This window comes from Ochotona curzoniae, unplaced genomic scaffold (genome assembly GCF_017591425.1).
Source record: "Ochotona curzoniae isolate NIBS_2020 unplaced genomic scaffold, NIBS_Ocur_1.0 patch322, whole genome shotgun sequence".
NCBI classification, from domain to species: Eukaryota; Metazoa; Chordata; class Mammalia; order Lagomorpha; family Ochotonidae; genus Ochotona; species Ochotona curzoniae.
Window position 1 is genome coordinate 26,168 of NW_024466887.1, and position 23,644 is coordinate 49,811.

The 23,644-nt window shown below is 39.8% G+C and overlaps 1 protein-coding gene across 4 annotated transcripts in view; it reads left to right on the plus strand.

The window, feature by feature from the left end:
• Positions 1-22,247, plus strand: part of LOC121167095 (nibrin-like) — a 38,645-nt gene extending 16,398 nt beyond the window's left edge. For 2 of the 4 annotated variants that reach the window (XM_040996478.1, XM_040996477.1), the window contains 11 exons: positions 131-248; positions 807-1,000; positions 7,189-7,286; positions 7,960-8,089; positions 9,768-10,034; positions 11,876-12,320; positions 15,884-15,970; positions 17,091-17,243; positions 18,457-18,570; positions 20,968-21,017; positions 22,122-22,247. In XM_040996478.1, the coding sequence (XP_040852412.1) occupies positions 131-248; positions 807-1,000; positions 7,189-7,286; positions 7,960-8,089; positions 9,768-10,034; positions 11,876-12,320; positions 15,884-15,970; positions 17,091-17,243; positions 18,457-18,570; positions 20,968-21,017; positions 22,122-22,152 (1,687 nt within the window). In that variant the 3' untranslated portion in view covers positions 22,153-22,247. The remainder of the gene's footprint in view (positions 1-130; positions 249-806; positions 1,001-7,188; positions 7,287-7,959; positions 8,090-9,767; positions 10,035-11,875; positions 12,321-15,883; positions 15,971-17,090; positions 17,244-18,456; positions 18,571-20,967; positions 21,018-22,121) is intronic. The other 2 variants (XM_040996479.1, XM_040996480.1) reach the window with 2 other exon arrangements.
• The last annotated feature ends 1,397 nt before the right edge of the window (positions 22,248-23,644 follow it).

The following is a 23,644-nucleotide window of genomic DNA, read 5'->3' on the forward strand; positions in this document are numbered from 1 at the left end:
AAAAATCTTACTTTAAAAAGAACTTGTGATTTTGTGGAAATTATGCTTTTCTGGTAGCAGAAATTTATCAATTTAATAGTAAGCATGCAGAGTAGTATATAACTACAATATGCTTTACAAACTTTTACAGTTTTTACCCACCTATTGATGAACCAGCCATTGGAAATAGTAATATTGATCTGTCGGGGCGGCAGGAAAGAAAAGAGATCTTCAAAGGAAAAACATTTGTATTTTTAAATGCCAAGCAGGTAATGTTAGAAATTATACTTTCCTAAAGAAGACCATAAATCAACACGTGCTATTGTTCTCACACTGATAAGGTATTTGATTTGAGAATTTTTGTACAGAATTGTGAAGTGCAGGCACCAGCGTCTGCCAGGTGATCATGTATATAATTATACTTCTTAATACCTGGTAACTGAGCTGGTTTATATAAATATGTAAACACAGAGGACAGGAAACTTTGTCCTGGCTTATTCAGTCAGTAAGCATCCATAGAGTGTCTTCTCTGTACCAAACAAGGGTCCTAACACTTTGTTACTGCAGAAAGTCATGCTGGTAAGCCGACAGAGTAAGTCTGATGATGACGATGATGTTACTGTGGACAAGGTAATGGTTCCAGGGCTGCATGGAGAACTTCTGAGTAAGGATTCTGCCCAAAATGAAATCTCAAGTGATCTATTCTAGGAGTAGAACCCATTCTTTTTTAATTCCAATTCCGTGTTATTTTCCAAATTCAATTTTTACATAGTAAAAGTTATCTCAGGACACTTTGGCTAACAAAACATGTTTCTTTCCATTTTTAGTATAAGAAACTAAGTTCAGCAGTTGTCTTTGGAGGTGGAGAAGCTAAGTTGATAACAGAAGAAAATGAAGAAGAGGATAGCTTCTTTTCAGCTCCTGGAACGTGTGTTATTGATATTGCAATAACCAGTACACAAATGGTACTTCCTGACTCTCAGAAAAAATGGATTCACTCAATTATGGAGATGCTTCAGAGGTACAGCACTATTATTTTAAATTAAAATGCAAATGGGAAGTTTTATGTGACATTTTGATTACACTTCATTTAGTAATGTAAAAGTACTAGCTTACTTGAGAAATCTGGGAGAAAATGACCTTAAAAGACATTCATTTGGGAAAAGCACTTGAAAATTCATAGGTAGTGTTTTCATAACACAGTTTCTATGAACTTTTGAAGACGCTTCCTAGATACAAGAATTCTTGTGATAGTTATGCCATGTGGTTTACTTGAAAATTGAGTGTGACTTGGTTTGCTAGGAACAGTTTTATCAGCATGTTTACTGCCTCTTTTTTTTTTTTAACAATTATAGAATTTGTATTTAGCCTGTCTGATTGAATAAAGTCATATTAAGCTTTTTTGCTGAATATGATATAGTTAAGTTTAAAATTCAAGATAATTTCTTTCTGAAGTTGCTTAAAGCTGAAATGTATTCATCCTTTCATAACTACATATTAAAAGTCATATAAAATTTTTTCTTCCTGTATAATGTAATTTTGAGGAGACAAGAAAAAAAATAAAGGTCAGATACTTTAGTATTTGTAGTGCTGATAGAGTCAATAGATACGTTCAGTCAAGGGTTTCTGCCATTCTGCCATCAGCTTTTTATTGGTTAACAATCTTAGCAATATTATTATTTTTATTTTAAGATTTGTTTATATGAAAGGTTGAGTCATAGAAGGGAAAAGGGGGAGACAGAAAGAGATCTTCCCACGTGGCTGCAGTGACTGCAGCTGGACTGATCCAAAAGCAGGAGCCTGGAGCTTCTTCCCCGTGGGTACAAACGCCCAAGCACTGGGGCCATCCTCCCCTGCATTCATAGGCACATCAGCAGGGAGCTGGATTGGAAGTGAAGCAGCTCAGACCTAGCCACCGTGCCACTGGATCCACAGTCTCAGTGTTGTTGAAGCTTAAAAGGATTTGTGAAATTGTGGAGGGTGTTCCTGGAGCACTCGGTGGAGTCCTCTAGGATGACGGAGGATATAGATTCCCCAGCACAGGGCAAAATCGCCAATCACCTACCAGAAAAATGTGGTGGACCAGAGAAAGCTCATCCCAGCTGAGGATCCAATTGTAGCTACAAGTATGCTTCTTTAATTGGTCAATATTGGAACAGACAGCCTGAGGCGTTCCACCCACTGCTCCCTTCCAAGCCTGTGGTGGCAGTCAGCATAAGGAAAAGGGACTGCACTGCAGGTGCACCCCTCAGGTCACTATCTGTGTGGCCACAGTTGTCAGCCACTCTGTGGGGACCTGCCTGTCTCCTGCCTCCTTGCAGGGTGAGTTCAGTTACCCTAGCTCTGCTCACTCTCTCTAGTGAATTGTTCACCCCCTCCATCACACCAACTTCTCACAATGGAAATACCAGGTTAGCTAGTCTGTTGACTAAATTTATACTCACCTAAGAAGATACATAGTTGGGACCTTGAGTGCAGATATGCCCGAGAAATTCATCACCAGCTCTCTTAGAGATTCAGTTGTCCTGTTCCCAGAGTCCTTCTGACAATGTCGATTACTTTTCTTTTTCCTCATGTGGATTTGCTAAATAGAAAATAAATTTCAGGGGCCGTCACCATGATGTAGTAGGCTGTGGTGTCAGCATCCCATACGAGTGCCAATTTGAGTCCCTGCTGCTCCAGTTGGAATCCAGCTCCCTGCTACTAAGCCTGGAAGACAGTGGAGGATGGCCCAAGTCCCTGGGCCCCTGCATGTATGAGAGGTACCAGCAAGAAGATCCTGGCTCTTCAGACCAGCCCAGCTCTCTATTGCAGCCATTTGCTGAGTGAACCATCAGATGCAAGATCTCTGTCTCTTTATCACTCTGCCTTTCAAAGAAAAAAGAAGTAAATCTTTTTTTGTTAAAAAAAAAAAAGAATTTAAGAAAAGCAAAATTATCATTGTATTGCTAATACAGAAATGTACTGTTTCATTATATTTTATATACTAGGAATTTAATGGTTAGCAAGATAATCATAATCTCTGCCATTAATGGAGCTTACTGTCTAGAGAGAGAGAGAAGGATAAAGTAGGCCCATAATTATGTGTGTGCATGAAGGAAACTAGGTAACAGGGCTAAGTGGAAAAGTCCATTCTAAATATAGAAGGCCCCTCCTGCTAGTACCGTGGTGTGTGGGTTAACGACACTGCCAGTGGTGCTGGCATCTGAGATGGGTGCCTGTTTGAATCCTGGCGGCTCCACTTCCAGTGCAGTTATCTGCCTGTGAGAGCAGCAGAGGATTGTCCAACAGTACTTAGGCCCCTGCACCATGTGGAAGACTTGGAAGAAGCTCCTGGTTTCTGTCCTTGGAGTGACCCAGCTCTGCATCCCATTATAGCTGTTAGGGGAACAGCAGATGGATGATCTCTCTGTCTCTGCTTCTCTCTAACTTTGCCTTATAAATTAAAGCCTAAACCTTTCTTGTTTGTTTTTTTAACATAAATACAAAATAAGTAGAGAAGGCCGCTTTCAGGCAACATTTTACCTGTGATGAGAGAGCCTGTGACAGAGAGCCAGGTAGTGAATGTACCAAGCAGAAAAAGAGTGATACCATTTATCACTTAAAAATTACATAAATCTATAGAAAAGGTTAGTATATTCAAATTTGTAATCCTCACAAGCGTTATTTACTGTTATGATTCCATTATGTAGATGAGGTACCTGATGAAAGGACTTGACTAGAAGATGTAGAGCATCATAACCAGAATAGGGATCCAGGCGTCTAGTTCTCTAGTCCAGGCTCTTCAGCAGTGCATGTTGCTTTCCGCATACATAAATGCTGGGAAGAAACCCTCAGTGGAGTACAAGGTTGGACTGACAACCTTGGTCATACGGTGACATTTGCTTCTATAGTCTTTGCCCCTGTTATTTGTTTTGGGGCCAGGATAAGGGTGGAGGACTCTGGGATAGGCAGAGAAGTCTTGGAGTTTGAAAAAGATGGTTGGTGTTGTGGCACTGCAGGTTAAGTAACCATGCTTGCAGCATGCAGTATGCCTTATAAGAGGGCTTGTTCCAGTCCTGGCTGCTCCATTTCAGATCCTGCGTCCTGCTAAGGCACGTAAGAAGGCACCAGAAGATGTACCAAGTACTTGGGCAGCTACTACCCATATGGGAGACCAGAATGGAGTTCCTGACTCCTAGCTTTGGCCTGGCACAGACTTGGCTGTGGACTCTCCGTTGCCCTCATTCTCACATTCAAAAAAGAAAAAAATCTTAACTGTTGGTTACATCTTGAACTATCAAAGAATATTTGCATTCTTTACAGTGTTTGTTTAAAAAAATAGACTTTTAGAAACATTTCATGTAAAGAGTAATTTGTGAATAAATGTCTGGAGAATAAAGATGTGGTGCAAATACCAGGCCATTTTTTTTTTGGTTGAGATTCATGTATTTATTTATTTTTTACTGGAAAGGCAGATTTACAGAGGCAACCTGACCGACACAGAAAGAAAGATCTTATCTCCACTGCTTTACACAGCAAGTGGCCACAACGGCCAGAACTGAGCTGATCCAAAACCAGGAGAAAGGAGCTTCTTCCTGGTCTCCCACATGGGTGCAGGGTCCCAAGGCTTTGGGCCATCCTGGACTGCTTTCCCAGGCCACAAGCAGGGAGCTGGCTGGGAAGTGGAACAGCTGGGACATGAACCAGTGCCTGTATGTGATATTGGCGCTTGCACGGCAAGGATTTAGCCACTGAGCCATCGTGCTGAGCCCACAGGCCATCTTAGTATTTGCATGTTTCTGTGTTCTTTTTACATTTATAGAAACTTTTTATTAATTCTTTTTTGTTTGTTTCTTTACTTAGGAGTATTGCAAAATCTGTTAAATGTTTACAACTTGTAACTTTGGAGCACATGTTTTTAGTGTGATGATAAATAAAAAGCCCTTAAGTTTATTGTAGTGAAATTGACAACTTTTGTAGTCAGTGATTTTGTTTATGTTTAAGAAATATTTTTGTAGGTCAGAAAATGCTCATGTTTTATTGACTTTTTACTAGTCTTATTTTGCTTTTCATGGTTGTTTTTTTTTTCTGTTGCATAACAAAGTTCCTACATGTGCAGCTATGCTTTTACCTTTGTTTTATTCCACTGATGAATGTGTCATGCCACATTTACCACTTTGTCGTAATTGCTGTCACTTCAGTGAATTCCTCTCTGCTGGGAGACTTTTTCTCCACTTCTTCAGACGCATCCCAGCTATTATTTGCTTCTCAATTTTCCATGTACATTTAGAATCACAGTCTCAAAAGCTGTGTTGGACTTTTAGGAATTCCACTGAATGTATGTGCACGAAGTAGAATTAGGTGTTGATTAGTATCTGTGGATATGATGTCCCTAACCATTCGCTTAGGCCTTTTAAAGACCCTTATAAATCACTATAATTTTAGTGATTTGTGTGGACATTTTAATATTTTTTGTTAGATTCATTTGTAGATAGTAAGCACCCTATGGTACCATGCAGATGCATGATACTGTCTCCCTGATGGTCCTTTCTGGTTATTTGCTGTTGATGTTTGCAAAGTGCTGACATTTAGATATTCATCCTGTGTGCAGCCACCTCCTTAGACTCCCGTTTAACCCTTAGTCATTTATTCCTGTTTTGTATAAATTGTACCTACAGATAATAACACGTCTGCTCTCTTTCCTAATCCCTGAGCCTCTGATCTGTCTGTTTTTTTCTCTGTCCTTTTTTATTTTGTTCTATTTGGAGCTGTGAGAGCAGTGTTGAATAAATGTAGTAATGGTGACCACATTACTCTCTTTATTGATTTCAGAAGCAGTGGGGCAGGCATTTAGCTGAATGCTTTAATGAAGATGCCACTCTCCCACATCAGAGTGCCTGGATACAGTTCCTTATTTTGCCTCCCGACTCTAGCTTCCCAACAGTACAGATCTTGGGAAGCAACAGTGTCCAGTAACTGGGCCGCTGCCAAAGCCATGGGAGAGCTGGATTGCTTCCTCAGTTACTGAGCTTGCAACTGGCCCAGCCCCAGTCATTGTGCCTATTTAAATGAGCTAGTGGGTCAAAGCTTGCAAACTCTGTGTCTGCCTCTCAGATAAATATTCAACAATTTTAATAATATGAAAGATGCTTCTTTTGTCTTCCCGCTTAGAGTGCCGTATTTTCTGTATAGCATTGTTAATACTGAAATATTTCAGGTACTGACTCTTCAGAACAAATTGCATATTATAATTTATAGTTTTAAAAAACTTAACAGGGCATTTAAATACTAGTTTTAAGTTGCCTAAAAGATATATAGGTATTTGTGATCAGCTGGTTGTAATATCTTCAAAATGTTTGAGTATAAAATTTTTAGGATTATACCTGTACTTAAACCCTTTTTAAAGTTCAGTTCATAATTATCTTTGTTTTATAAAATCAGTCATTCACAGTGTAAAATAGCAGCAAATTGGTATACCACGAGATTCCTTTAAGAAGATACTTCAGGGCCCAGGGCAGTGGCTCATGTGGCTAATCCTCCCCTTACAAGCTCCAGGATCCCCTGTAGATGCCAGTTGGTGTCCACTTCCCGTCCAGCTCCGGGCTAATGTCCTGGAAAAGCAATGGAAGATGGCCCAGTTTGTGGACTGTGTACCCATGTGGGAGACCTGAAAGAAGCTTCTGAGTTTGGATGTGCTCAGCTCCGGCTATTGTGGCAATTTAGGGAATGAACCAGAGGACAGAAGATAATCTGCCTTTCCAATAAAAATAAATAACCCGCCCCCCAAAAGGGGATACTTTAATACATTCGATTGTCGAAGTTTATTTGAAGTGCAGAAGTAGCACATGTATAGCTATAGCTTGTATGTAGTCCTTTCTACTTCTTTTCTTTTTTCCCTTTTTCTTGTATCATTGTCATCATAGAGTAATTTATAATACTATCTTATTTTTTCATCTTGGAATTGCTATTTTCTGCTCGCTGTAAAAATTATAGAAATTTATGACTATAAAGATCTGTATCTTTTTCTGACTTTTTTTTTTCATTTTACAGATAGTTACCTGACTTCATAAAGTACGATAGACTTGTCTAATGTAATATACTGCTGCAGTGTTATTAATGGAAGCTAGGTCTGTGTTTGAAATTCTGTTCACACCAAAAAATTATGGTTTCAGGGAGAAACATAAGATTGATTTTGCATGATGTAATCTTAATATTTTGTCCTGCTAGACAGGGTCTTCGACCTATTCCTGAAGCAGAAATTGGATTGGCAGTTATTTTCATGACTACAGAGAATTATTGTGATCCTCAGCACCAGCCCAGTTTAGGTAATTAAAACATTATTCTGTGGTTTAGCAACTTTATCATTTAGTCATAGTCTGTGTATGTGCTATGTTCTGTTATGCTTTCTAAGACCGATTGCATTTGCAGTCTTGAAAACATTTGTTTATACATGCATACTTTTATTAACTTAGTAAATATTCGTGGCTATCAGGTACTAAGCTCTGTTCTGGTGTTGAAGACACCTTGGTGAATAAAGTAATGCAGGCCTCTTTTAATGAATTTTATATCCTAAAGCTCAGGATTCCAAAGTAAACATCAGTCTACTGCCTCAGTTCAGATAGGGCCAAGTACAAAGAAAGAGAAGAGTAAAGCAAGGTGAAGAGAAAGTGATTGAGGACAAGCTCTTGTAGTGAGGCAGGTGTGGAGGGCTTCACTGAAGTGCATCCTGAACGAGGGAGAAGGCAGATTATATGTCTGTGTGACAGAGTGTCCAGGTAGACAAGAAGGATTAGCCTGGATTTGTGTGGAGAATGGGTTCCTAAGGTCTGTAGTGGAAGGGTGGGCACAAGTGAAAAGCTCAAGGTGAAAAAGAGGCTGGTGCTTTGGTCCAGTGTGGTAGTTGTGGAAATGCAGAGACTAAATGTCTCTCTTGGTTCTAGCCCTTGTGATTGTTTTTCCTTTGTTTTGTTTCTACTTGTTCACTTGTGTGATTTACAGGAGCAAAGACAACGACTCCAGGGCCAAGCCTTTCACAAGCCTTATTGGTTGATGAAAAACTAAGGCCAAGTCTCCCAGTGAACACTACAACGTATGTCGTTGACACAGAGTCAGAGCAAGTAGATACGTGGTAAGGCATCTGTGTTAACAAGCTTTTGCCAATGTGCTGCCACTAGATTAATGATAGATTAGTATGATGAAGAAATAGTCAGTGCCTTTATCACATCATGTCTTAGGAGATGAAGTGTGGGAAAGTAGGATGGCAGGGAAGGTGACAGAATAGAAGTCATCAATTTTCTGTAAGGAACCAGCAACTAAGTATTTCAGCCTTTGGGCTTTTCTGTTGCATCTACTCAGTTTTGCCTTTGTGGCATGGAAGCCAGCACTATAGATGCTTGGCTTATGGTGAATTTCTTTTTTTCATTTCCTTCAGCTGTGTCTTGTAGACTAGAAAGAATTACACAGCTTTGTCACTTGTGATATAAGTTTGAAACAATGGTAGTTTTCCTTTATCCATAGTTTTCTTTTTGGGCTTCTATTATCTGTAGTCAACTATGATCAAAAATGGTTAAGTGGAACATTGCAGAAAAGCATTTTGTAAGCTTCAAATGTTGTGCCATTCTCAGCATGATGAAGTCTGTGCTGCCCACGCCATCCCATCCAGGATGGTTGTCATTCTTCTGTGCAGTGGGAGAGGAGGGGAGAGGAGGGAGGTTAGAGGAAAGGAGGGGAGAGTAAAGGAGGGGTGTAGAGGGGAGAGCAGAGAAGAAGGGAAGGGAGGGATGGAGAGGGGAGGGGACAGAGAAGGAGAGGAAATGGGAGGGGAAAGGGAAGAAGTGGGAGGAGAGGGAAGGGACAAGGATCCAGGGATCCCATAGAACTACCTCGATTTCTTAAAAGGAGATGCTCCCATTGACAGAATTACTTACAATTGCAATATTTCTCTATAAAGATAGCTTATTTAGTGCTTTTATGTTTGTTAAGCATTTGGGGGTTTTATTTTTTTGAGATGACTTTCTTTGGAATGCATTAGATTAGCTTGCTCTGTTATACTTTTTATTCAAAATAATTTATTTTATTTTAAATACTCCTCAATGAAGTGTTTGTGTTAAGTATTTGAGCTATCCCTACTCACATATTGGACTGTATTTAGTTATTGCTATACTTACATTTATATTGAGGTCAGATTTAACTTTTTAAACAGAGACACTATTTTGGATGCTGAATGACAAGTTTACCTGTTGTGCTATGGGTGAATGTGTGTGTGTGAAAATAATAGCATTGGCATTATCCAACCATATGCTGTAAAACTGTCTTTAAACTATTTTCTGCCAGTGTATGGAGTTCTGTTCTGTTCTAGAGATGCCATCTGGCTGGAATATCAACATCAACCCATCTAGACTGATATTAACAGTTCTTTACATGTGATATTGGAATGACAGATTTTTCTCATTTTTTTTATTATGGCACATTTACTTAGAAATAATTTTAGAAAGAAAATAAGCATTTATCTTCGGTTATTGCTTCATTTGGTCTATAATAAGAGACAAGGTAGATTTTCCTTGTGTAGGCTGTTTATCTGTTAGAGCATGCCTGAAAATACATGCTTGTGAGGATGAAACTCTTCCTCCTGGGGCTTGTCTGACCCTAGCTGCTCCCTTGGACGGTCACATCAGTCCAGTGAAATAGTGTCTGTCAGGACTTTGCTCCTAAAGTTACATCACTTTAGACCTCTCCAACATCCTTATTTGTAGATAAATTTGCTGTAAACTTGATTACCTACTTGCATTTTTTTCCTTTTGCTACAGTATGGATTTGAGTGAAAGGCCAAAAGAAATCCAGATGTGCAGATTGGAACAAAAGTCTGTAACACTTGCACGGGAAAGATCCATTGTAAAGGAACCTCCCCAAACAGGTTCTCATAATCAAGTATCAAATACTCTGGAAAGGAAGCAAATGTCAGACTCTCAAGGTTCACCAACAAAGTTTGCAGGTGAACATAAAGGTAGAAAATGGGCTTCTCAGCAGCAGACTAACTCCATCAAAAACTACTTTCAACCATTTCCTAAAAAAAGGTAAATGTTTAGATGACTTTCCTGTGTCTCTAGAAAATCTTGTTTTTCTATTATTATATAGTTGGCATTTTCTTTAGTCCTATTTTGCCTCTGCGTGTGCTTGTGGATAATAATTCTCCTAGATGAAATTACTTTTTGTGGATTTTTTTTTAAGATTTTGCTTATTTTTCTTGGAAAAGGCAAATTTGCAGAGAGAGGGAAAGACAGAGAAAGATCCTCTGTCTGCTGATTCATTCCCCAATGGCTGCAGTGCCTGGGACTGAACTGATCTGAAGGCAAGATCAGGAGCTTCCTCTATGTCTCCCATGTGGGGTTGCACAGTCCCAAGGATGCAGGCCATCTTCCACCACCTTTGCAAACCACAAGAAGGGAGCTGGATGAGAAGTGGAGCAGCAGTGACATGAACCGGTGCCCATACAGGATGACAGCGCTGCAAGCAGAGAATTAGCCACTTGAGCCATTATGCTGGCCCCTTCCCTTTTGTTTCTAAAGTCACCATGAAGCTGCTCAAGATGATTATTGCTGGACTAGCGTTGTTGTGCAGAGTGCATTCAGTTCATGCTTGTGATAATCAAGAATTCTGTCATAGTCCTGGTTGTATTGCCCTCAGTCCAGCTACCTGCTAGTGTAGGTCCCTAGTACTTGGTCTCGAGCCACCCACGTGGAAGAGCTGCATGGCATTGCAGGGTTCTGACTTGGGCCTGCACAGCCATTTGGGGAATTAATTAATGTATGAAAGAGATCTGTCTATATCACTCTGTCATGAAGTGTGTTTGCCTTTCGATCAATGAATATTTTCTAAAACAGATCCTTGATGTTTCTGCCATTTTGTAGGGCTTGTCTCTTAACCAGCAATGCATCATCTATAAGGGACATCCTTGGACACAGTTGCCTAGTGCTTAACAGTTAAATCTTTCTCTTTATTGTAGTCTTCATTTGTTTTTCACAATAGTGGCCTATCCAGGTTCTTAGATCTGTCCGATTTGGCCCTGAGAGAGTTTCTTCACACATTTTTGTATGTTTTTTTAAGCATTCTGATTTTGGGGGGTCGTTCTGGTTTTTTTGGGTTCTTTTGGCTGTTGTTTGTGATCATTTCCCTTGTGGTTAACTCTTCTGTGCCTCTCAAAATAAATGTGTTGCTGCTTCTTCTCAGTATCTTTTCAGTCCTTCCCTTCCTGTTTGAGCTGCGGCTCCCTGGTTTGAATTCTGATCACCTAAGTTACTATAAAATTCTCTTAGTCATTCTGCCCGTCATACAGCCTTATATTAAATCAGTGTTAAACATCACCTTCACGGGTCCAGTTCAGCACTAATCCAGTAAGCATGTGAGAGCAGGGACCTAGGTCTTTGTGTTTTCGTGATCCGGTCACACAGTAAATGCACTGAACGTCAGTAGCATCTTGAAGATTTAGTTACTCTGATTTGTTAACTTAAAGTGAGTTAACCTGTCAAGTTTTATCCTTTGGATAATGTTCACTGCCCACAATTCCCTACATTACACATCAGCTGCTGTCTCCTGGCAGCAGAGTATTTTTAGACTTTTTTTGTTGTTGTTTTTACCTTTTTCTCAGCAGTGATTAATCAGTTCTGCTTCAGCAGAGAAAATATGGATTTCCATATTGCTTGAGCCACAAGGTCCATTAGTCCTATCACAACTGTAGAATGTGTATAAATATGAAATGCTTTCAAATGTCTGTGGTTGGTTTCCAGTGATAGTATTAATTATGAAAATCAAGAATACATTGTGAGTTAGATGGAAGGAACCGTAAATCTTACCTAACTGAAAAATTACTTAACTGTACTCATGATCTGTTTGTGTCTTTTCTTTGTTGAAATCTAAGGGAAAGAGATGGAGAAGATCAAGAAATGTCTTCTTCCAAGTCAGCACGAACAGAAATGTCTTGTTCTCCTCTAGAACAAACCCAACCTGCCCCAGTCTTAATATGGGAAAACACACAGCAGCATCTATCTCAGAATGAGCCTCTTGACAAAGAAACAGATAACTTGATTCTAGTGAACAATTTCAAATCTGATGTGAAAAATTCTGCTCATCAGTCTCTTTGCCCGGAAAAGCTAATAACTAAAAAGAGAAAAGAAATGGATGATCGGGCCATAGAAGATGAAGTCTTGGAAGAGTTATTCAAGAACAGAAAACCAGAGTTGGAAATGCAAGTGAATGTTCATAAACAAGAGGACAATGTCAATATGAGAAAAAGGACCAAGATGGATCTGGAAACAGGCAGCACTCGCAATGATGAAACAGCACTAGAAAGAGACAAAGGATCTGTAAGTGTCTTTTAAAATTTGTGTACTGAATTATTTATTTGAAAGGCGGTGTGACAAGAAGGGAAGGATGTGGGGAGAGAGAGAGATTGCAGCCAGGTGGCCATGACAACCTGGACTTGGCAAGCTCAATCTCAGCAATAGGAATTCCATGCAGGTCTCCCCGTGGTGACATGTTGAATCCAGCCTGAGCTGGATTTCCAAAAGGTAGCTTCTAAACTATGTTGATGGTAGAACTATTCTGTGCTTTCCTTTTTTTTTTTTTCTAAAATGTATGTATTTGTTTGAAAGAGTAACAGAGAGGGCTGTTGAGAGAGATACGTTCCAGCTGCCAGCTCACTTGGCAAATGGCAATAGCAGTTACGGCCAAATCCTGGAGCCAGGAGTTACATCCTGGTCTTCCATATTGGTGACAGGGAACTAAGTACTTAAGCTGCTCCCTTCCTAGGCGGGCGTGTCAGCAGGAAGCTGGAACAGGAGTGGAGCAGGAGAATTTGAACTGGCCCTCAGGTATGGTGTACTGGTAACACAATGTGCAGCTTAAACCACGTTAGCACAATGCCAGCCCCTAGAACTGTTCTTTCTACTTTGGGACTTAATACAGATTCTAGTATGTCCATAGATTTACTGTGAGTTAAAATGGAAAACTTAGTGCTATTCCTGCAATGATTTTATCCTTTTTCAGTTATTTCTATTCTGTTTGAACTTTTATTTTATTTTCAATGTTATTTACAAAATTGAGGGAAATGTAGAGCATGTGGGCCTCCAATCAGGGTGGGGAGGGAGGAGGGTGGGACAAATGTATCAGTTCTTTTTTGTTTTTTTCTCATGTGTCCACAGTGGGAAAGAAAGGCAGTCACTCCTTGCTGTCAAACTACATCAGCACCTAGGAATGGAGGCCAGTCATTTGATGAGAATTAGAGACCCCGATGTGGGGAAGAATGTTGCAAGGCTGATAACTTGAGTGGTTGTGTTAGTTCTGGGTTGTGTCGGCTTCGTTGCATGAGGTTGAGAAAATTTGCAAGGTTTATCAGCTCCAAGTCTTATGAGGTCACTCCTCATCTGTCAGGCATGCTCTCAGGGCTCCCCACTGCAACAGGCCCCTGACCCCCTTCCTCAGGTAGTCTGCAGCACCCCTGCCATTGAGCAGCACACAGTAAGCCCGAGGGCCAGTGTGTGCAGGGGGCTTCCCAGCCTAGTGTCTGTCCCCTGCCCCCCACTGCATGGCATTTGCTGCAAATCTTTTAAATCAATAAGATAAAATAAGCAGCTATGCTGGCACACTGATTTACATAACACTGGATTGGCATTATCCAGGCCAAGAATGCCCACCTGCTATTGGCTGCTTTTCTCCTAACAGTAGAACACTTGTCTAGGTCCAAGACAATCTAGGCAATTGCCTCCTGCAATGGTAACATTCTTCTTAGTAGCACCCACTGCGTCTGTGGTCTAGTTCTTCCTCCCCTCATTATATCCGCCTAGTCCAAAGTTTTCCTTCTCATTTAAAATTATATCATTTTCCACTACCCTGTCATAATAGCTATTACTTGGGAGATACATCATTATATTTACAATCAGCCTACAGTGCAGTAGTAAATATCCATTGAACATGGGCGGACACTAACTGTACTGGGTCTCACAGATACTGGGACTTATGTTGATGCCCTGTGATTTTGATCTCTTCTGTCAGCTTTCCCAGAATGTCATTCGTTCATTTAGTTAGTTATACTGGACACTGAACATGCAAATATGAAAGGCAATCTGAGATGTTATTTTTTCATAGGCCTTGAGTAAGATCTCTGACCTGGTGATAGACTTACATGACACATGAGAAAAAGTATAGGTCATCCCCAAGCTTACATTCTGAGAATCCACGTTGATAATTATGTGATTCTCTAAGTTACAAAATAAAAAGTTAGAGGCTGGTATTATGGTGTGGTGGGTTAAGCCACTGCATGCCATGTCTGCATCCCATATAGGAACTGGTTTGTCTTTGCTGCTCCTCTTCTGATCCAGCTCCCTGCCAATGGCCAGGGAAAAGCAGTGGGAATGGTCCAAACGTTTGGACCCCTGCCACCTGTGTGTGAGACTTGGGTGAAGCTCCTGGTTTCAGCCTGGCTTAGTTCTAGGCAATGCAGCTACCTGGAAAGCGAGCCGATGGATGGAAGATAGCTCTCTCCTTCTCTCTCAGTAACTGTGTTACAAATAACTACATAAATGTTATTATTAAAAAGAAATAAAACCCTAGGAGAATTAGCAGGTTGGAGGATGTAGAGAAGAGGAAGGTAGGAGAAGGTTCATATATTGAATGTATGTTATCATTGTGTCTAAATGAAGTTAAAATATTCTGAAGGTGATAGCAACTGGATGTATATTAAAGTAGTCATGCCTGGTAAGGTTGAAGACACATATTTACTCGTAATAATTGGTGAGGGAAGCATTAATTTTCTTTAGTTCCTAAACATGCACTTTCCAATCTCCTTTTCAAAAGTGATGTGAATATTTATTGCTGTAACATTGAAAACTTTATGTAAAATGATATGTCGTGCACTGTATCTAAAGGGATTGTAGTATTACTGAAAGTTTAGGAAACTCTTTATGTAATATGGTTTTGCCTAGAACATGATCTGGACATCTCAGCATGAAAGATACTGTGATTCTATACAGGACACTCTCCACTTTCATTGCAGACAAGTATCTTGAACAGTTAATGTGACTTTATAATTGTAAATATGAGTTAAGATCCCAATGTAACATATCTAAACGGAATTAAGGTGTTTTTCTTTTGATTGTACAAGTCATTTGCGAGAATTAGGAAATGTGGAAGACAAAGGGAAGTACAGTGACAGTTTATTGGTATTCCCACTATAGGAATGAAGGAAAAATTTCCCTCTGCCCTATGAACCTTTCCTGGAATAAAGTGACAGAATGAAGTAGGAGGAAAGGCATTTAAAGAAGGGGAAAGATTCACATCATGGGGCAAGGCCACACAAGTGTTTACCACAATCCCAGTTATGCAGAAACATAGGTCCCACTTTTCCTCAGGGAAGGGGAGAAGAAGGGGGCAGTGGTACAATGGCAAATGATTTTAGGGGAACTCAGTGTGCTTGTAGAACTTACTATAGGCCTGAACAAAGTCTGTTTGGCTTGCCCAGTGGACAGTGGCTTGTGTTTAAGATTGATTGATTGATTTGAAAGTCAGGGCTACAGAGAGGCAGAGACAAGGAAAGCTTGCATGTGCTAGTTCACTCTTCAGGTGGTCACAGCCTCCAGGACTGGCAGGTGAAGCCAGGAAGTTCTAGGACTCCAGGTGGGAGGCAAGTAGCTCAAGGTCTTGGGCCATCTTCTGCTGTCAGCCATCTGGGAGACCCTCATGGAGCTCCTGGCTCCTGGAACCTGGGTTTGGCCTGGCCCAATCCTAGTTGTTGGGTCCATTGGGTGAGTGAACCAGCAGAAGGAAGATCTTTTTCTGCTTCTTTCTCTGTAACTCTGCCTTTCAAGTTAAGTAAATATGTATATTTTTGGTAACTCCTATGAGCAATATTTTATGAATTTTATTCCTTTAGCAAGAAAGTGAAATTGGGAAGAAGTTTAATCTCAAGCAAGAATCACTGTGGTCAGTCAAAGAAGTGTCCATCAAAGAAGAAGCTTGCGTGAGGAAATTTTTATGTGTTCTATTTTATTTGTACGAGATCTGACGTGTAGGGAGCAACTGTCATCTGTTTCCTTCATTGTACATTCTTAGGATTAATTGTTTCTCTTTCTGCAATTCTGATCCTGTTCTTCCTTGTGCCTCCTCTGGAAATGAATGCTGTTGTTAACTGTGACAGTATGGAGTCATTCCTTGCCTCCTGTGACATCAGTAGGTACATGACCAGGAGCAAGACATTTTCAGACTCATAAAAATCAAGTTCTTAAATAATGAAGGTGAAACCTGGAGGGCAGGTGGGAGATGTGAGATATTTGTGAACTGTGGAGGTATTAGGCTACTGCTTTTTAGAAAGAGTCCCTGACAGTGCTCTGCCTGTCTCAGGAACCCCTGCTTGCTGTCTCTTCTGGTTTTCCTTTCCTTCCTGACTGCCTGTAATTTAGACCTGTTAGCACTTTCCCCTGTTATTGTTTCCAGTTTAGCAGTTTCAGCAGCAGCTGCAACAGTGGTGCTGTGTGACTGACTAGGTAGCTAATAGCAAATGTCATGAATCAGAGGTCACTGTTAGCAAGTGAAGGATGTCTGAAGGAATCCTGAGGCTGATTTTAGAACTCTTCATCTGGAGAAAGAAATGGCTTGTGAGTGAATGAGGTAACGTCTGAAAACAAAAATTGATTATTTTGAGGTATTAAAGAAATTAAAAATAAAAAAGTGCTGAGAATCCATGAATGCCTAAGTATGGTAGATGACCTGTGGAACATGTAGAATATGTAATCATCTGTGTGAGCCGTTCTAATGAGAAGCAGACAGTGCTGAGGTTTTGTATTGAGAACATATGCACGAAGGTGAGCTGTTTATTTATTAGGATAGGATACTAAATTTAAAATCCCATATGATTTGTATTCTCCTATTACAGGCCAATGTGTTGAAATGTTTCCAAAGTTATAAAGCATTTGAATTAATAATTTTGGGGATTTGAGGAAGATATGATTTGGTTCCAAATACAAAGTGCAGGCACCAAAAGCAAACTTGTGTCTCCTCAGACGTTCTAAGTTTTTGCCGTAAGTTGCTAAATAACAAGTAATTTTATTTCTCCTTTTCCATCCCTTATGACTCCATTTAAGAACGATGATGAACTTCGGGAAGATGGCGAGGAGTTTCCAAAGAAGCTGTTACTGACTGAATTTAGATCATTGGTGGTTATCTCCACTTCCAGAAATCTGTCGGATGTAAATATTGATTATGGTCAACTGAAGAATTTCAAGAAATTCAAAAAGGTAGTTCTTTCTTTAAGTGTATCACAAGAGGGCAGTGTTTGAAATGTTTTTAGAAATATTGTTAAGATTAAATGGTAATGAAAGCAGTTTATGTTCAAAATGGATGCAGTTTCTTCTACTTAAAAGCTGAGCACAACCAGTAATGAAGGCTGCAGGCATTCTATTATTTCATGCCTTTATAAAACCAAATAGAAACCCAGTCATGTATCCCTTAACAACACTGAGATACATTCTGAGGAGACAGTTTCATCATTGTGCGATACCATGGTGTAGATCATATCACCTGACTACGTATCTAGCTTATATATTAAAACTGTTTGGAACCAGTGTCAATAATGTAAGTGTATCATTGACCCACATTACTCCATGGACACTGAATGTTGCATCAGATCTGAATTCCTGCTTATTAAGGAACTGACATTACATAAACTTGATGAGCGCAACTAATGGGATATCACTGGTTCAATCAGTGCGAGTTTATTATCTGTTCTGGGGATTTGTTTCTTGATCCAGACCTAACACTAACTGGTGGCCTTTGCCCTCTGCATTTGATCAGAGGACAGTAATTATTTCAGTGTCTGCCGTAACTGACATAGTGTAGCTCTTTGTCTGTGATGTGAGCGTGTACTGTTGTCATTTCTCAGGTTGATTTGTACCTGCTATGATGCTCTAGAGGGGTCTGAACTCCGTCCGACAGGAGCAATCTCTTCTGCTTAGACGAGATCCCTCTCATATGACGCCTTTTTAGTGGTGCACTTGCTCTTTCCCAACTCACAGCTGTGGCTTGTGAATAGAAACTCAAAAGGGACGAGATTTTATTATTGATTAAGTTACCAGGGAAAAATGTGGTGTTTGCTATTGGTATGTAAATAAGTATAAAACAGTGTAAGTAGTTAAATATTTAGAAAGTAGTTTGAATATATAAAAATCATGAGAAATATTGATATGCTAAAAATTATTTTTAAGCTACAAATGGTATTCAAACCAAATTTATTTGAAATGGTACTGAATTGCCTCTAATTAAAATGAATTTGAGTTCTATCTAAATCAGTAATATGGTGGTTGTTGTGCTTTGAAAAATGCATTTGCACACAGAATGTTTTTAGTGCAAACTGTTCATTTGTAAATAGTTAAAAGGTCATTTAGAGTATGAATTGATCATTGTATTTGTTAGTTAAGTGTTAAAAACCGTATTACTTTGACTGATTAACAGGTCACGTTTCCCGGAGCAGGAAAACTGCCACACATCATTGGAGGATCAGATCTAATAGCTCATAATGCTCGAAAGAATGCGGAATTGGAAGAGTGGCTAAGGCAGGAGATGGAGGTTAGTACAAGTGAAGCCCACAAACTGAGATACACTACAGATGCAAGTTTCTTAAGATTGAGCTCTTAAAAACAACTACTTAGAACCAGAAACAAGGATAACTGGCCTGAGATCATTCAAGAAACGTGAGATCTGAAGCCTTGAGATTAATCTGTACTTTCTGGATCACTTCTATTAGAAAATTCTACTTTATTGGTATTAGTTTACAAAATGGTACATAAGCAAGTGGGTTAGTTAACATTCTGATCTAAACAGGAAAAAGTTTTCAGCCACAAAAAAGTATGGGTGTGTAGACTTCTGTAGGTTATTACAAATCTATCAGTGATAAATTTGATAGATAGCCTGCTGTTTCTAAAGCAGGAACTGTGTGTGAGTAAACATACCTGATCATTTATCATAGGGAATTTTCTTGAGTAGTGCCCATTTTGGAAACCATTAAAATATGGTGTGCCTACCAACAAGTGCACGATAGCTGCAGATCAGTGGGTGTTTCTGTGCTCACAACCACCATCCAAGTTAAGAACAAAACATTCCTAACACCAGGGCTCCAGTTTTTATTTAATCTGTTCTCTTCTGAAAGTCCAATTTGGCATCAGTTAGATTTTCTCACCTTTTTCTCCCATGCATCCTGACCACTTTTCTACATGTTTTCTTTCTTTATGTCACTGAACTTTATTTTTGGCGATATCTTCGGATCATCTCCCCATTTACAGCTTCTTTCTTCAGTTCTGGTTGGTATGTCCTCAGTCCATTGAGTTCTAATTCAGCCTAGTGTATTGTTGGATCACTGGGAGTCTGTTGCATTCTTCTGTAAATTTTCTTGTTTCCTGCTGATTCTTTTAAGTTCCTCTTTCCTTTGCCTGTGAGATCAGTACCTGGTATTTCTTGATCCTTATCTGTTTTGCCCTTTTTTCCAGAGTATCTATTTTGTATGCTCTGATTGTGATCACTTTCCTTGGAATGTTATCTGTGTGTTTTCTTTGGATTGTAGGTTCAGTTTATTTCCTCCAGAAAAATAAAGTTTGCATCTATATGCCAGTCTTGCTCACCAATACGTGACCACTTTACAGTCTCTTGTGATACTTGTTTTTGGAGCACTCAGTATGTATTTGGAGTCAGAAGCCTAAAGTAAAATTTCATTTCCTTCTTTTATCAGGTGCCAGAGTCGAGACACACACAGTGCTGTGGTCTGTCCTGTGTTTTGTAGTTTACGTTTCTTTCTCCCTTTAGTGCTGAGTTCATCCTCCCCTTGGGTTTTCTTCTGTGTCCCTGCCAACATCACAGAAAGTGTGTCATTTGTTGCCTCTCTGCTGTAAACACAGAGGGTATTGTTTGTGCCTCTGTCCAGCTCCCCTGCTCTATCTTTTGATAGTCCAATGTTTCCACTTTCTGGATGACTTGCTTGTTTGAAGTATCCCTTTTTCAGCTTGAAAGTCCGTAGGAAACAGAATATATACCATTGTCGAATGTTCTCCACTTCTTTTCCTAGAGTACTGTATAAGTGTTCTGATTTTTGAATATAGTTCTGAAGCTTCATTTTAGGAGAGTCTCTGTGAAAGCTTTTAAAATATTTTTCTTATTTATTGGTCTCTACATTTAAGGCATAACTGTCTTATTGCTATCTACTTCTACTTCTTTTGCAAATTTTTAGGCTTTATGTTATTTTTATTTGAAAGGCAGAGTTACAGAGAGAAGGAGAGACAGAGAAGGATGTTCTTCCATCTGCTGGTTCATTCTCCAAATGGCCACAACATCCATAGCTAAGTGATATGAAGACATGGGCCCAAGAACAGGTCTGGAGATGCAGGATATGATTAGGAAGGTGACAGGAAGCCAGGTTCTCCAGGGATTTGCACCTTGTAAGGGTCAGACTCAGTCACTGAAGGGTTTTGGATGGCAAATGAAGGGATCAGAGGCGGGTTTGAGGAAATGCCCTCAGCACATGGTTTTTCTGTTTTAATGTGTTAGAAGCCTGAGGACTTTAGCATGAAAAGTACTGCCTGGCTGGGGTAGTTCAGCAGCCACTTCAGCATGCTCAGCTGGGACTAAACGGAAGGAGCCCATTTGCTGCTGGGGAAGCACCCCCGTCTCAGGCTCAGGAGTGGTCTTGTGTCAGTGCACTGGAATTCCATGTAGTAGAAGGGTTCTGCTGGAAAGATCAATTAAAAACTCAACAAACTAATAATATGTGTGGGACACCTGTAGAAGGCAGGTCGGGTAGAATTGTTCTGTTCAAGCACTGGGGCAATGATAGTCTCAGTGTGAAGTGAAAACAAATGATTTGTGGAGGGGGAGATGGTCGGGAGGCCAGAGCTCACTGTGACGCGTCAGCCTGGATATTCATGTCCTTAATATTCACCCCTGAGCAAATGTTTGAAAGTGTGTTCATTTCAACAGGTGCAAATTCAGCACGCCAAGGAAGAATCGCTTGCTGATGATCTCTTTAGGTAAGGTTTAATTCAGCTTTCTTAAACTTTGCATTGTTATTTATATAGATTCCTTTTTGTTGTTCTGCCCTTTTGGACAAATAGGCCCTTCACTACGGGAATGTTTTATTTTTAGGATACCTATTTCCTTGTACTATTTGAGCACCTCTCAGTTGGGCTTATTGGGTACAGCTTTCAAATTTGGGTCCATGCAGTTGTGCTGTAACACAAGGTAGTTAACATCCGTATTGGCTCATGCAGGGAAAAGGAGGCTTCCTGAGCTAGCTGAACTTGACCACTTTCTGAGATTTATTTTCAACTCTTCAGTAGACTTATTAATGAAAGGGGCTTTACATTAAAACAAAATGACAGACATTAACTTTAATTGGCACATAGATAAAAACAAAGAAAAATAGATTGGAGTTTTCAAAGTTTGTGGGAGGTTTTAGAGGAGTGTAATGAGTGTTGAAAATGTAATAGGCCAAACAAGTCTTAGTTGACGCTCAAATACTAAACAGAAGAGAAACACAGTGTGAGGGTGCATTTTCCTAATTTTTTTTTTCTCTAATCGTAAAGACAGAAGAAAGTCATGTACTTTTCACAGTCAGTTTGGTTGATTCTCTAATTTTGGAAATACAATCCACTTTTTTTAGATGAGAATGCCTTTTATACTGGTTTAATACTGATTTCTTCAGGATTAAATGCGACTGTCAGGTTGCCCAATTATATTTGTTTAATTGCTGTAGCAGAAACTTTTCTACAGTTATAATTCTATTTGGGGTTCATTCTGTTCTGTTGTGCAAATGGTATGCTTTAATTTCTGAGTGCAGGTGTGTGGGATCCATTCCAAGCCCTACTGAAAGAAGTATAAACATACCGTGACTTTTAAACTATTGTTTTAATTATTTTAGTGCTTTATAACATTTTTTGTTAATGATTTGTTTCAGTTTACAATATATTCATAAAAGCAACATCAAAGGCATAAATGAAAATGAACTGCCAGTCCTTTAATAAAGGATGAAATTGGCATTTCCATCCTGTTGGCTATTGTGTGTGTCTTAAGCTTTCAAAGTAAATGATGATCCCTTACTTTAACATTCTTTAATGCCAATTCTTTCCTTGCAGATATAATCCTAATGCAAAAAGAAGAAGATAACTGAAGGTTTTAAAAAGAAGCTGTGAGGAACGATTTCTAGCAAACACTTCACGCTAACTGGGTTATATACATTTAGTATATAGAAGAAATTTAAGTCACAAGTATTTTATGGCCTAAGTTTGTTTAATAAAATGGACAAAACTCTGTTCCTTTCTTGTGTAACTCTGCTGCAGTCCTCATTATTTGATTCCCCTCAGGAAAAAAGAGAGAGAGAGAGAGAAATCCATGATACCATGCCCTTTGTGTGCAGAGTATTAATACTTATTCAAATTCCTGCGCATGTAATATTTTCAGTAATTTTCTACACAAGTGAGAGCATAATGTTTACTGTGTTCTGCACTTTGCCCGTTTCCATTTAGTAGTTTATATGACCATACGCTTATTTGTATAATTTTTACTCTTGTTTGTTTGTTTTCCATCTTGCTGTCATGTTTAACTGAAGGGACCCAGATGAAATGGCTATTCTAGTAGTAGGGACTGAGGATTGTATGGAAATCTCCAACAAGCATGTGCTGGCCACAGGGAAAACCCAGCAAAGTATGAATAATGAAAAACATTGCACAGAGACTAGCCTCAGGTGACTGGAAAAGGAAGACAAGAAATACTGAATGTTTGGAAACTAAATGACACAGTCAATAAGTAATCGATGGGTCAAGTTAGAAATTACAGTGTGGATGGGAATACATTAATATCTGAATGATGATGACAGTGTCGGAGCAGAAGTTGTGGAGACAGCCAGCCCAGTGGTCGGGTGGAGCTTCAGAGCCTCGAGTGCATTCATGAAGAAAAGTAAAAATCACTCCTGACACATCATTACCAAGAAATTAGACGAAGAGCAGCAAATTAAGCCCCCTCAAGGAAGGACATTGAAATGATAAAGGCTGAAGGGTTAGGTGCAAAACCAAATTTGGTTCTTTGGAAACCGTGGATTAAAGTTGAAAAACTGGGGCCAGTGTTGTGGTGCAGGAGATGAAGCCATTCCTTGCAACAGTAGCACATGCTCATCCTGTGTTAGGGCACTGCTTTGAGTTTCCACGGGTCTGTTTCCAAGCCAGCTTGCTGTTGATGTGCCTGGGAAAGCAGCAGGTGAAGCCAAGACCCTGGGCCCTGTCACCCACGTAGAAGACCCCGGGGGAGTTTCTGCTGCTGCCTGGTCTGGCTCAGTCTTGGCTTGTTGCAGGCATTTGGGGAGTGAACCAATAAATGGAAAAATCTTTGGTTCTCTCTCTCTTCCTCTCTTATTCTGATCCTCAAGTAGATGGAAGTAAACAGATAAACATTAAAATACATAAGGAGATGGAAGTGACACAACTTGGTGAGTGTGTGATAATGAAATTCTCCTTCTCCATGGGTTGGAATAAGTCAGGCAACTCCTCTGGAAAAACTTAGCTGTGTCAGCTAAAGCTACTGCCGCCCCCTCCAGCAACTAGACATGCACCTGCCAGAAGTGAGAGCATGTGTGTGCCAGAGACCACAGGGCTGTGCATTGCAG